This window comes from Spermophilus citellus, assembly GCF_964194105.1.
Source record: "Spermophilus citellus genome assembly, chromosome: 6".
Classification (NCBI taxonomy): domain Eukaryota; kingdom Metazoa; phylum Chordata; class Mammalia; order Rodentia; family Sciuridae; genus Spermophilus; species Spermophilus citellus.
In genome coordinates, this window is record NC_138187.1 from 120,360,569 (window position 1) to 120,374,500 (window position 13,932).

A 13,932-nucleotide genomic window follows, 5' to 3' on the forward strand; every position below is an offset into this window, starting at 1 on the left:
TTTATTTCTTCTCCAGTGAGATGCCGTGAGAAGGTCTTCATTTAGCTGTCAGTCCCCTGTTGTGTTGACTTCCCTTCAGTATACCCCTTGACTGCTTGAAGCCGGAATTGTCTGAACACAAGCTCACTTTATTGATCCATATTTCTGTTTGAAAGACCAGAGATTTGTAGAAGTAGGAGACTATTTCTTTCCTCTGGAAAGCTTACTGCAGAGGAGGTCTGCTCATGGCATAGTAAATCTCTAAGACCGAATAAATGTTACATTCAGCATATATCGTAAGCTTCATTTCGATGATTTATCTTATGCAGTTTTTTACCCTCCAAGAACCTTTTTTTTTTTTAAGCAATGTCCCCACCCACTGCCCAGCACTGTTTCAATCCACCCTGGGGATGGTGACCCAGTCATCACTAGGACATTTACTACCCAAGTAAGTTGACTGTGGGGCACGCTATTCTGAAGCCCTTCTGGCTTCTGAGGCTTTTGGTTCCCAGGAGAGTAACTTGTGTAGAGTAAGAAATATTCCTAGGGATCAGAGATAAAAATGCTTGTTTTCCCATCTGTTGTGCATCTGAGCTTCAGACTCGGCATTTCTTGAGATTTTCTTTTAAGATCCGTAGGTGTTGTATAGTTGGGCAGTTGTAAGGACATAGTTAATTAAGCTGCATTAGGGCAAATGTACACACTTGTTAAACACTTAATTTGCCTCAATAGTATTGATTACATGGCAGAAGTTTGTTTAAACTAAATGGTATTTCCCCCCTACTGTTACAGCGCTTGAATGCAATCTGTATAATAGCTAATAGCCATCATCAGTTAAATATCATGTTAGTTATAAAGTAATGTCATAAGAATTGATTTGGACTTGGCAGTGGAGGAGAGCACTCCCTTCAAAGCCGATGTCGATGATTAGCCAGAGTTTTAAGCAGAATCATGGTTCATATAAACTGTGTATGTTTTATAGACTTGCAGCTACTCTATATTACATGAGTGCCCATTATATTAAAGAAAAGCTCAGACAGTTAATTATGCAAAACATCATGTATGCAATTACCTAGCATTATTATGCATTTAACAATTTTATTGATTTGCCAGTAGCTCACTTACTGTATTTAGAGCTATAAACAAGAGATGCTCACCCCCAGATTGAAATAGGTCCAAGAAAACCAGCTAAGGATAAATTACACTGCTAAGCACCTCTGCATCAGATCGAATCCTTAAATACAGAAACTGTCAACAATCATAATGTGCAACACATTGTGATATCACAGGACCATTTCTTTTCCCATTAATAAAGTTTATCAACCAGGAAGCATAAGAAATCACCTGGCCGTAGAAATTGAAGCAACCACAGTTTTCTACATCTAAAATAGTCTGGGTAACTTAACAAGGCAATCAGCAGTGGCTTCTGGCCCCTAAGGCTTAGAGAAAATGGATGTCAGTGTTTCTGTGGCACTTCTAGCATTGAGTACGTCACAACACTTGTTAGCTTTGTACTCTCATTAGTGCATTTCTCTTGACATCTCTCTGGGCCTTCATTTCTGAAAATATTCTCCAAACTTCCTTTGCTTTAGGTATAAGAGCAAAAATCACTACATAGGCGTCTCTGGTAATCTCTCCATGTCTGATTGGGAGGTCAGCCATCCTGGAAAACCTGGGACAAAGGGGCTTTCAGTGCTTAGACCAGGATACATGATGAACCTTATGTCAGAACAAAATTGAGTAAGAAAAATGTTTGTTGAATTCCAGGACCCTAAAAGCAGATAAGGTTTCTGTTGGTCTTTTTAGATAAGTGTTTAGTCATTAGGTGTAAAGTTCTAATTCATGGACAGGTTCCTTTCCATGACTGCCCAGACATGAATTTAATGTCCCTTCTTTGTTCTTGTTCCCTTTCCTGGTGTAGTAGACAGGCCTTCACAGAGTTGGGAGTGCTTTCAGCTTAGATAGGAGCTCCAATGCGTTTTTTCAGGGGCCGGCCCCTTGTCTTCATACTGTGTAGCCACCTCTCTTGTTAGCTGCTAAGCACCAGCTTGGGAAGCAGCTGTTTTCTTTCTCCTGCTCTTGATGGAGTGAACTGGAAAGAGTCTTTTGGACTAAAATGCACAAGTTATTTGTTCAAAATACCAAGAAGCAGCATTTACTGCGTGGTCGTAGATCCTGATGCAGAAATCTGTTCTATTCGATGGGCCTCAGTGTTTGTTAAAGAAGACCTTCAAATTATACATAAGTATGTGTGTGCCCATGTGTTTTTATCTTTCTGAGCGCATGGGTCAGGATTAACAATTCTTCTTTTACAATTAATGATCTCTTTCCATTAGGTTAACCAGGCAGACCTTAAGATATTTCTTATTAAAAGAAAAAATCCTTTCTCTTCCTTCCCCAACTAAGCCAGTGTACCTTAATGCAATGATGATATGTTAGACCCAGCAGTTGTCAAAGCATCGTATTACTGTGATGCCATAATGACACCCTGTCTCTGTAAAGTAGTCATGTTTTCTCAAATCACACGTTGCACGGTTGATTTCTGACATGACACTTCATTCGGTTGCCTTCCCTTTCTTCAGCATCCCCATTCTCTGACAATAGCAGCTGGTGCCCATTTTGTTACTAAGTGATTCACATTTTGCCACTTTAGGAGAGTGCAATTAGTTGAAGCAGGGGGGTGGGGGGGAGCTCATTGTAAAGTAGCATGCTTGAAGTTGTAACTCAGGCTGCCATGGGAGCTGCTGGGGTCATAGGCTCTGAAGCCTGCACTTCAGAGAGCTGTGGTGTGTTCTGAAGGTTTTTTTTTTTCCCTAAAAGCATTAAAAACAAAACAACAACAAAAACCCTCTAGGATACTCCCGATTTTATATATATATATATATATATATATATATATATATATATATATATATATATATTTCTTAAATATATATATATTTCTTAAACACAAATATTTAAATATTACATTTGGTGATTTCAGGAGGTAGAAAACCAACCAATCCCCTTAGATTCAGGAATCTTTAGATTCATTCCTGTGTTTGGAACAGGTAGTCATTAGGGGCCAGACTCAATAACCTTCCTTTCCAGCCCTAAAATTCTATGATTCAGTGAGAGGTGCTGTATTTTGTAAATGGACAGCTTTGCTGGCTTCCGTGTCCAAGTACAAATGTGTTGGAAAAACATTTTTAGAGAATTTGGAATTTGTAATAATGATGAGATCTTTTCAGGACCTCCAGGATGACAAAGAAGCCAAAATGGTGACTGTTTTGGTTGACACCTATTTAGCTATGAACGTGTCTTTCATTGGAATAGGTCTAATAAATATTACAGAAGATTTTGCCTTAGGATAATAATCAGGAAGGTCTAAGATGACCTGCCACAAGTGTCAGATGAGACTTCTAAAGAGAATTTCATGCACTGTTAGTGGGGAACTACAAGTTTTGTGTGAAATTCAGTGGATGAAATAGAGTTGTTTAAAAACATTTTGAAGAAAGTGTTAAAAATATGATGTTATGAAATGTTGTCATATTAGTATAAACAAATAAAAAGCTTAAGTCCTTTCATTGAAATATCAACCACCCTGGACATCTACACATGTGTATGAAAATTCAAATTCATAGTCATTCATTCAAGCTCATACATTTACCTGAATCTAGGAGGAATCACTGAAAACAATTTGATACTTATAATATAAATTGAATATTAGCTTACAGATTTTATTTTTTTTGCAGCAACTTAAATTAATTCTTATTATTTCTCTCACTTTCTCCCTCTATGCACATGCATACACAGTTAATTAACACTCAAGAATTATATTTATAAATAGCCTGGCCACTGAGAATCTTGATTTGCCTTATCTGTTGTATCTAACATCAAAGATAAATTTTATCTTTGCTTACCCTTAAGCGAGGTAAGGAAATGGGTTCCTCTATGGGGGGGGGGCATGATCAGAATTTTTTGAGACCCTGTCATTAACTGTATTGAAATGCTGTTTACAACACTGAAATTTCAGGAAACTTTTAAATTTAGTTTGTTACATGGAAACCAAATGTTAAGCTTGTTTCATTTTGTTCTTGTATTTGTTTTTGTTTTGTGGTCCTGGGGATCGAACCCAAGTCTTCTGCAAGCTAGGTCAATGCTCTATCTCGGAGCTACATCCCCATTCCCCTAATGCTATTCTTGACATAGTAGCTTCCCTGTCCTGTTTATCTTGGGGTGTTAATTCATAAGCTTTTGGAAAGCAGTTCATCTTACTACTCTGTCCTTTTCATCATTTCTCTTAAGATAATAAAATAAAATAACCTGTACCAAGGCTTTAAAATAAATATTTCCCACATATTTCAACACGTGTTATTTCTATTCATAATTCTTAACTAAATTTAGATTTTTATTAATCCAATGTGACCTAAAATTTTTGCATTAACAGCACAATGTGGAATTGGGCTTATTCTCTTTGGCTACAGATAAAGCCATCATCTTGAAAATGGCTCTTTCTGACAAAAAGGTGTTCTTTTGAAATAAAGTCTTATTCACTATATTCCTCTTAGAGTTAATGTGAATTTTAGTGCCTCTAATTTTAGATTGAAGTGAAGTCTAGAATAAAACCCACCAGCTGACAATTGAATTTATAGATAGTTGTGAATATTTCAGGCTTGAATAATAGAGCTGTAGAATTTCAGAGACAGAGAGCAAGAGAATTAAGACTCGCTGTGGTTTTAGGTTATAATGCAATGGTGTCTAGGAAGTGTTCAGTGTAATAAGCTAAGTAGTAATTAGGAGACAACTGTGTTCTTTCAGGGATTCTGTTGAGGTGTCACTCCCAGCCATGGGAGTGTGACTCAATAAGGCAGACCTGCAGCCCCTGTGGTCTCCCCTTGGGCCCCTCTCCACTCATGGGTGAGTGGTAGATGAAATTGCTGAGAAATAAAAGCAGTAGATTTCTGTGTGCATCACCTCTACCCTACCACTTTTTTTTTTTTTTTTTTAATGATACTTCTGTTAAAAACTTAGTTGACATTAAGGCATTTTGGCTCTGGACTTTGGAGTCAGACACATGTTCAAATCCTACCTCTACTACTTCCTAGCTGCATGACATTTAGGAAATTTCTGAACATCTGAGGCTCAATGCCTGGCATATAAAAAGCATTCGAATAGTGTTAACCCTATTAGTATTTCCACTGGGCAAAGGTATTAATTAAGGAAGCAGTTCATGTTGGAAAAGAACCATGAACAATTTAGAGCACAAATCTAGTTTGTTCACATTCATTTATAGCCAAAATGGCCAGACCTCATTTAGAAGATATTTCCAGGATTCCTAGGACTTCCCTGGCAGTGACTCCTCCCAAATTGCCTTGTGTGCATCCAGGATGTTGTAAAGTATGGATGGAGATTTGGGGATGAGACAGCTGGCTGGAGAAACCCCATTTTTCTGAGACATAAACAGCATGCATTTGACACACACACTTTGGGTGACTTAGCAAATAACTCTTCCATAAACAAAGAGGTAATTTCTGACCTTGTTCCTTAAACTGAGAGTTCTGTAGATTTTAGAAGTCCATGAGAAAAAGCCCAAGGGGGAAAAACCTGTGATAAAAATGATCATAGAAGGGGCTGGGGATGTGGCTCAAGCGGTAGCGTGCTCGCCTGGCATGTGTGCGGCCCGGGTTCGATCCTTAGCACCACATACAAAGAGTTGTGTCCACTGAAAACTAAAAAAAAATAAATATAAAAAAAAAGAACAGAATAGAGTTAAAAAAATGATCATAGAAGATGCAGAAAAAGGGAAAAAGAACAGGGGGCAGGGGACCTTGGAGTGTGTTTTGTTCTCAAACAACTCAAAGCAACTCCTCTTTGGGGAGAAAAAAATTTTTTTTTTCCAACAGTGCCTTTCAGGCAGATGGTGAAAGAGTTAATTGTCATAGCTGTGAGAAATTCAGTGCCAGAGAGAGGAAAGGGGAGCAACCATGGTTTAGTAGCCTAATAATTTCTAACTCTAGTCTAAGATCATAATGTATGTGCGCGCAGTCTGGTAATTATAAGGTAATAAGTGAAGTGGTGGTATAAGAGCTCTAAATTAAAAGGAATTCACAGGCCTGCTGTAAGTCAGTGCCGACCCGCTTTCTTTCAAACGTTGACTTGAGGAAAGTGCTCAGCCCAGAGTGCAAGCAGGGAGACAAGGAGAGCGATCTATTAATTACAACACTCATTAACAGTGACGGCTACAAGGCAGCAGATGCAGAAAGGAGAGGACTCTGTTGTTGGGGTTGGCGAGGGGGATATTTTTTTCTTCTGCTAGCTCTGGGGAGGGAAGGACAGCCCAAGTGGGTGGATGAAAACACGGAGATATTTTGGTGGCTTTCTTCTTCCTGTTTGCATTCTGCACATCCCCATATTGCTTGACTTGAGTGAGCAGAGCACAGTTTCCCAACTAAAATGAATTTGGGTGGAAGCAATCCTGTCCTTAATGCTTTGCTCTTGAGACTCCCTGCGTGGAACAGTTAGGTGAACATTCCTGATAGAGAATTCCATCTTGCCCTTCATTTGAAAGAAGCAGAACAATGGGAGAAGGGAGACCTGGTGGATAGCATGAAATTTGTACAAAGATAAAATATCATTAGATTTATAGTGAAAGAGATAATTGCATCCCTTTGGTTATACTGTGACTACTCCCCCAAATTCTAGTGAATGACCATTACACAGTGGGAATCTCATAAATCAGCTTTACACAGGGAAGCAATTATCTAAGTCCTTTCTCAACTGTCACCTCTTCTTTCTATGGTGGTCTCTCAGAAGGTTCTCAGAGGGCCTTGCTAAAAGGGGTTTTACCCTATGGCTAAGCGGAAAGACAATAAGACCAACCATATCTTTGCATTTAATTACCTTTTCAGAAATCCAATCACTTATGGGTTCCACAGAAGAAGATGAGTGATATGTTTCTTCTAGATAAGAGAAGTAGTTTGTCAGATTAGATGCTTCATCATATTTCTTTCAGAAGATATGATGTTAATGGGGGAAAATGTACAGGGCGGAGTGGAGGGACCATTTCAAATCTCATATTTTCAGGACAAAAATTGATACAGTTCTACACTTCTGAATGTGACGTATTAGATTTGTTGGACTCACAGGTGTACTGAAGGTACAAATGACTTTTACTAATTCATCTGTTACAATAAGGGCAAACCACACACAAAAAGACACAAATACATGCTCATACTTATTAATCAGTACTCCTAAGTTTTGTGCACTTTAGGAAATAATCCTTAAATATTGGATAGAATTTCGTGCTTGATATCTTTATATGTTGTGAAATGGCTAGGAGATAGAGCAATTTAAATAAAGAAGCAAAGCAATTGAGGATATATTCCTTATGTGTTTTAGTCAGATCAATAAAAGACACAGTTATGCTTATGGAAGCGTGCTGACAAACAGTAATTACAGAGCTAAGGATCATCTGTTCAGTCTTGAAAGATAGAAGTTTGATTCTGCTCATAATAAAATGGATGCGGAATGTACCAGAAGGTGGAAGGAAAGACTGGGTGAGGATAAATACAGTTTTGGAAATGATTTAGACTTTGCAAATCCCTACCTCTTCTACTGATAAATTTAGGATCTCGAGAGCTGATTTATATATTGACAGTGGTTCTCCAAGAGAAAGGTAAAATAAAAGCAACTGGACCCTTTGTTTATGGCCTGTCTGTGCTCTCTGATGTAGCCCTGTCAGGCCCTTACACTGATTACCTTCTTGTAGAACAAGAGATATTGACTAGAGAATGAATGATGTGCATCTCCCAGCCCTCAGGAATCACTCTCAAAGAACAATGTCTTTAACATGCAAAATTCTTCCTGTGAGTTTTTTTAATCCTCTCAACTTTCCCTTATCTTTTTACCACCTCCTTATTTGTACCCCAGTTGGCCTCCATGTCTGACTCTCTCTTTCTCCCTTTTTCTGTCTCCCTCCATCTCAGGCTTCTCTGCAGAATGTCAAACAAAGATCGACACATTGATTCCAGCTGTTCGTCCTTCATCAAGACGGAACCTTCCAGCCCAGCCTCCCTGACGGACAGCGTCAACCACCACAGTCCTGGTGGCTCTTCAGACGCCAGCGGGAGCTACAGTTCCACCATGAATGGCCATCAGAACGGACTGGACTCGCCACCTCTCTACCCTTCCGCTCCTATCCTGGGAGGTAGCGGGCCTGTCAGGAAACTGTATGATGACTGCTCCAGCACCATTGTTGAAGACCCCCAGACCAAGTGCGAATACATGCTCAACTCGATGCCCAAGAGACTGTGTTTAGTGTGTGGTGACATTGCTTCTGGGTACCACTACGGGGTAGCGTCCTGTGAAGCCTGCAAGGCATTCTTCAAGAGGACAATTCAAGGTTAGTATTGGAGCTGCTAATACTATGCCTCTTTCCAACTTTGTGTGATATTTTTTTCCCCCTTGTTCTTCTTCTTTTTCATCTTCTTTTTTTTTTTTTTTTTTTTGTACTAGGACTTGAACCCAGGGACATTTTACCACTGAGCTAAATCTCTAGGAGTTTTTAAATTTTTCTTTGGATACAGGGTCTTGCTAAATTGCTGAGGGCCTCACTAAGTTGCTGAGGCTGGCCTCAAACTTGTGACCCTCCTGCCTCAGTCTTCTGAATCACTGGGCATGCACCACCACACCTGGCCCTAGTTATTTTTGCAAGTCAACTTGCATGGCATTATTTCTATCTTGAATAGAAAACAGAAATAGATTAAAATTGATCGTAGGGGATTTATAGAATAAACTCTCCCCAGATATGCTCCCTGTCCATTAATTCTGCTTTCACTATTATACTCACATGATGCAAAGATAATGAGAACTGGGTGGAGTTTAAAAGAGTGTAGCTACGATTAGAGTAACATGGGTCTGTGTAACTACTGAGCAAAAGCACATTAGATTAATAAGGCTTTTTATCCCTTTGATTCTTACACGTACATTGAAGTAATGAATACTTTAGTGTTTCTCAAACTTTATACATCAAAATCACCTGGCAATCTGGTTAAAATGCAGATTACTGGTCCCTATCCCCAGAGGTTCTTGATTCATTAGATCTGGGTTGGGGGCCTCAGAATTTTTACATTTCCAATAAATTTCCAGATGATGCTGTTCCAGCCAGGGACCACACATTGAGAACCACTGTTTTAGACATATTTAATCACCTCCTCATCTTCTTCCTTTCCCTGTAGCTAGATTTGCATAAGAGACTTCTAAATTAAACCAATGAAATTTCATTGAATTATAAAATATACCTCCAACACATACAAGTGATGCATATCCAAACCTTTATAAATCACCGGGTTTATAAATAATGTTATTTCTCACAGAAAATATGGAAAAATATAACTAGTTTATATGCACTCCTTTTAAACTGGTAATCCACAAATATAGAACTCAGCTCACTTTCAGATCTACAGATACATTCTGACACAAAATTAGATTTTACTTTTTCAATCTCTTGTGATTACTTTTGAAGAAAATGGGAAAAGGAAAATAAAATCTTTTATTGAGATCCACAGCACCCAGAGATTCTTCTCAGTGGTTTACAGAACACATCCCTTTAAAAAAAAATGATGCTGGGATTTAAACCCACACTTTAACACTGAGCTACACCCTGGCCTCCAAAATATATCTTCTTAACAACCATCTGTGGGGGGGTGGTGCTGTGGCTGTAGCTCAATGGTAGAGCTCTGCCTAACATGTGGGGCACTGGGTTCGATCCTCAGCACCACACACTCAAAAATAAATAAATAAATATATAATACATAAATAAATAAAGGTTTTGTGTCCATCTGCAACTATTTTTTTTAAATACAACCAGTTGTGGACATAAAGACAATCTTCACTGATATCAGTATTCTCAAGCTTGTCAGCCCATTACTTCAATTTTTTCTTTTAAATACTGATACCAGGGCTTGTGCTTCCACATTCTGAATGAATTGATCTTAGATGTGGCCAAGAAAAAGGAGGGATTTTTGAAAGCTTCCTAGGTGATACTTAATGTAAAGTCAAGTTTGGGCTGGGATATAGCTCAGTGGTAGATCACTTGCGTAGCATGTGTGAATTCCCATGTTCAGTCCCCTTAAACATACACACACCACACACAAATGATAATAATAATGTATAATAATGTAAAGCCAAAGAGCTATTAGACTAGTGGGCATAGTGGTGCATGCCTGTAATCTCAGCTACTGGGGAGACTGAGGCAAAATTGAAAGTTCGAGGTCAACCTGGTCAAATTGGAGAGACCATGTCTCAAAATAAAATAAAAAAGTGTTAAGTATGTAGCTCAGTGGTAGAGTACTTGCCTTGAATGTCCTAGGCCTTGGGTTCCATCCTCAGTCCTTCACATAACCCTGGACCTAACAAAAAAGAAACACTGTACCAGTCTGTTCTGTATTCTGTACCAATGGTCCTTAGTGTAGTGGCCTAACCAGCAGTATCAGCTTGCATTTTGTTAGAAATGCAAATTCTTTGGCTTCATCCTGGGTTAACCAAACCAGAATCTCTGGTGGTGAACCCAGTGATTTGTACTTCACCAATCATGCCAAGGGGTTCTGATGGTCACTCCAGTAGGTGAGCCGCTGCCCTCCACGTTGCTGCTGATTTACTAGTGACATCTGAGCACTATCAACTTTTGGTGCCTTACCGAATATAACTAAAATTAGTCTATTTGGAACCTAAATAACTGCGTAGTGTCCTGATTTTTATGTTGCAAAAGAGGAACTGTTTGTTAAACTCTAATGCTTAAAAATATTTTAATAAAAGGTGATACTGGAACCCTTTATGTACACTCAAAATATTCCCCACTCTTTCCTTTTAAGAGTGTCTGGCAGTTCAACTCTTTTCAGTAAGTTCTACTGAAGATTTTGACCACTGTCAGTAGGTTGCACTGGCTCCCCCTTGCTGAGAATCAGACCCGCAGAGCTACCACTGATCTTTGCCCTTACCTGTCCCTTGCTTTTGTGTTGTTTATTGGATAGCATGCTTGGTCTGTGGTTAAGAACACAGTTTACTTCAAAAGCACAATTTTTCAAGTCATTGTAACCCTATATAATAGAATGACTGTTTCAACCTAACCTCTCCATAGCCTTTCATAGGTTTTACTGAAGAACTCAAAGTCAAGTGAGTGTGCACTAAAATGTTCTCTAAATATTTTAGTAGCAGTATTTTAATTTTTCTGACTCATCATTATCATATTTCATTAATATTTTCCTAGAAATTCTCATCCACTTGATCTTTATCTCCTTCTATAAATTTAAAGCTTTAATACCTGAGAAAAATTCCTGACAGTTTTCTTTTTTTTAATAGGTAAAGGTCTAATTTTTGTCTTCAGAAAAGTTATATATGTTCACTTAAAAAAGCAAGTTAAGGCATTTTGTAGAAATGCAGCATAAAATATACACAAGATTTCAGATTCTTTAATAATCTTATTACTTAGATATTAATAGCTATGCAATGGTTGTTTGCTGAGCAATAATTATAACAGAACCATTGGAGTTCTATGCATGATTATTCTTTGGGTAGCTGCAAAGCTACCAAAAGCTTAGCAGAACAAAGCACAGGGTGATTCTTGGCATTGATATATAGTGCTCACTTTCCCTCCATATTGGAGAGAGCAAGTTGCAAGGATTCTGAGTAGGAGACAGAGATGTCACTGTCCAGATTAGCGCTCTGGACTTGCCCCCACCTGGCTGTGCTTGTAGCTGGCAGCTGGGCAGCACTCAGTAAAGCTACCCTGCGAGCTACATCATCAGGCATCACACTGTGGTGCTTACTTAGCCCCCAAAAGCCAGTGAGGCAAATAAAGGGATTAAATTGTGAAAGTATAATGTAATAATTAGGGCGGTAATTGTAAGGAGGATTGGAACGGCCCCTCCTTGTTGTGGCCAAATAGTGATAGCGACTGAACTCCAAAGATGTTGAAAGTAGCCTGAACATATTGTACCATCACAGACTCTTGTTCCTATGCGGAAGGGGCTATGAGTCGGCTCTCATGCCTCCAGGAAGCAGTGTAGCCAAATTATTCTTGACAGATAGCCTCTCCCTCCCTTCCCTTGAAGCTCTCCAGGGAAGGAGAGGAGATTACGTAACTCCCCTTGAGAACAAGTCCTTCTTGAGTAGGACTTAGCAGTAGAAACTGTCTCACAGCTCCAGTGGCCAGGACATTATATAAGCGTGACTTCTACCTCACCAGGGCCTGGTTCTGCTTTCCTGGACTTGACTAAGGGACATGTGTGGAGTGTGGCAATAATGCCTTTTGAGAATCTTTGTTTCTTACTATGACCATTTATTTTTAGGATTGGTTATTGAATGTATAATAAATATAAGTGTACAAAGTTGGGCAAGGGAACACTTATTTTACTGTATAAAGTATCATCCAATTCTCAAATGTAAAATAAAGCCAACTCAGATCTTCAAACTTAAAAAAAAAGCTTTTAATTTTAAAGAATGTAAAATGTGGAGCTAAAAGAACACATATCTAAAACATGTCTTGAGAAAAATAGTAACAATTTTTATTTTCAATTCTGAATGTGGCATTTTGTTTTGTGAAAGTCAGTGAGTCATAGATTTTGGTAAAGTCAACTTCAAAGGCGTATTTTATTTATTTGACTATAGCTTCATTGACTCATTCCAAGTTATCATTGAGAAACAATTGAAAAGGGTTAGCAGTTAAGTAGAATTTAAGGCTTTAGATTTTACTTTTTTTTTTTTTGAACAAACTATTTTGTGTGTATGTGTGCTAGGGATTGAATGCAGGGCCTTGTACATGCTTGTTAGCATTTGCTTCACTATAGAACTTCATCAATGGGCCTCAAAATATTTTTAAGATACTTTTTAAGAGGATTTTGACAGTCCTGACTATCATTTGGTAGGATTAGAATGTCAGCAATGATTTCATTGTCATTTTGTATTCATGATAATTTGAGGGGTGTGATATAGTTCTTCTGATTATTTTTTCCAATTCCATTATCAGCCTCAGTTCATTGATGAATGGAGATTTGTTTGGGGCTTCTCTTTAACAGTTTCACTGAACTCTGGTTAATGAAGTAGGAAAAGGAAAACATCTTCATAACCTAAATAAGTCAATATATATTTCATTATTTAATATACAAAACATGAGTCCCCTGAAATTTTTCTTTCTATGTAAGAATAAGGAAAATCACTTTTGTTTATTTTTTTAAATTTTGTGGGTACTAATACCCAACTGCTCATTCTAGTTCTAAGGTGTTCCTCTTCCCCCACATTTAAAAAAAATACCTTTATTTTCTTTGTTTTTATGTGTGCTGAGGATTGAACTCAGTGCCTCATATTTGGAAGGCAAACACTTCACCACTGAGCTATAACCCCCAGGCAATCCCCCCACATTTTAAAAAAGGAAATTATATATTTTAAAAATATGAGATTTTTAAAAAGATATTTGTTCTAGCCTGGGTTCGGTGTTCATGTGAAGTCAAGTCCAAGTCTTGGCCACTTATCAGTTGTGGGACCTTAACCTGGCTGCATCTTCCCAGGTGATAAGGTTTAAATGAGAGAATATATGTCAGAGTGCCGAGCCCATAGTAAGTGCTCAACTAATTATTAACCTTGGTTGATATTGAGAATATGTCTGGGATACTCATGTTCTGAATGGATCAAATATTCTAGCACAGAGAATGTCTGCTCATGGTGCTAAGCTGAAAGGGCATGAAACCAACCTCCCTAAGCTCATAGCATTTACTCTTTAATGATGACAATGAACCCATTTCTCTGTATGGTTACCCTTTCATAATGGGAAGGATTTAGGTAGACTGCCTGAAAATTTGTTTGATTTTATTTTGTCTTATGGTAATCAGTTAACTCCCCCCCCCCCCCGTGAATATGAATGAAAAACTGGGTAAATCTAAAAAGAAGCCTGAATCTTGGAGCTTGCATAAAACATCA

The 13,932-nt window shown here is 38.3% G+C and overlaps 1 protein-coding gene across 11 annotated transcripts in view; it reads left to right on the plus strand.

Moving 5' to 3' along the window:
• Positions 1–13,932, plus strand: part of ESRRG (estrogen related receptor gamma) — a 590,918-nt gene that overhangs the window by 402,709 nt on the left and 174,277 nt on the right. For all 11 annotated transcript variants that reach the window (XM_081299918.1, XM_081299912.1, XM_081299914.1 and 8 more), the window contains one exon: positions 7,947–8,362. In XM_081299918.1, the coding sequence (XP_081156044.1) occupies positions 7,960–8,362 (403 nt within the window). In that variant the 5' untranslated portion in view covers positions 7,947–7,959. The remainder of the gene's footprint in view (positions 1–7,946; positions 8,363–13,932) is intronic.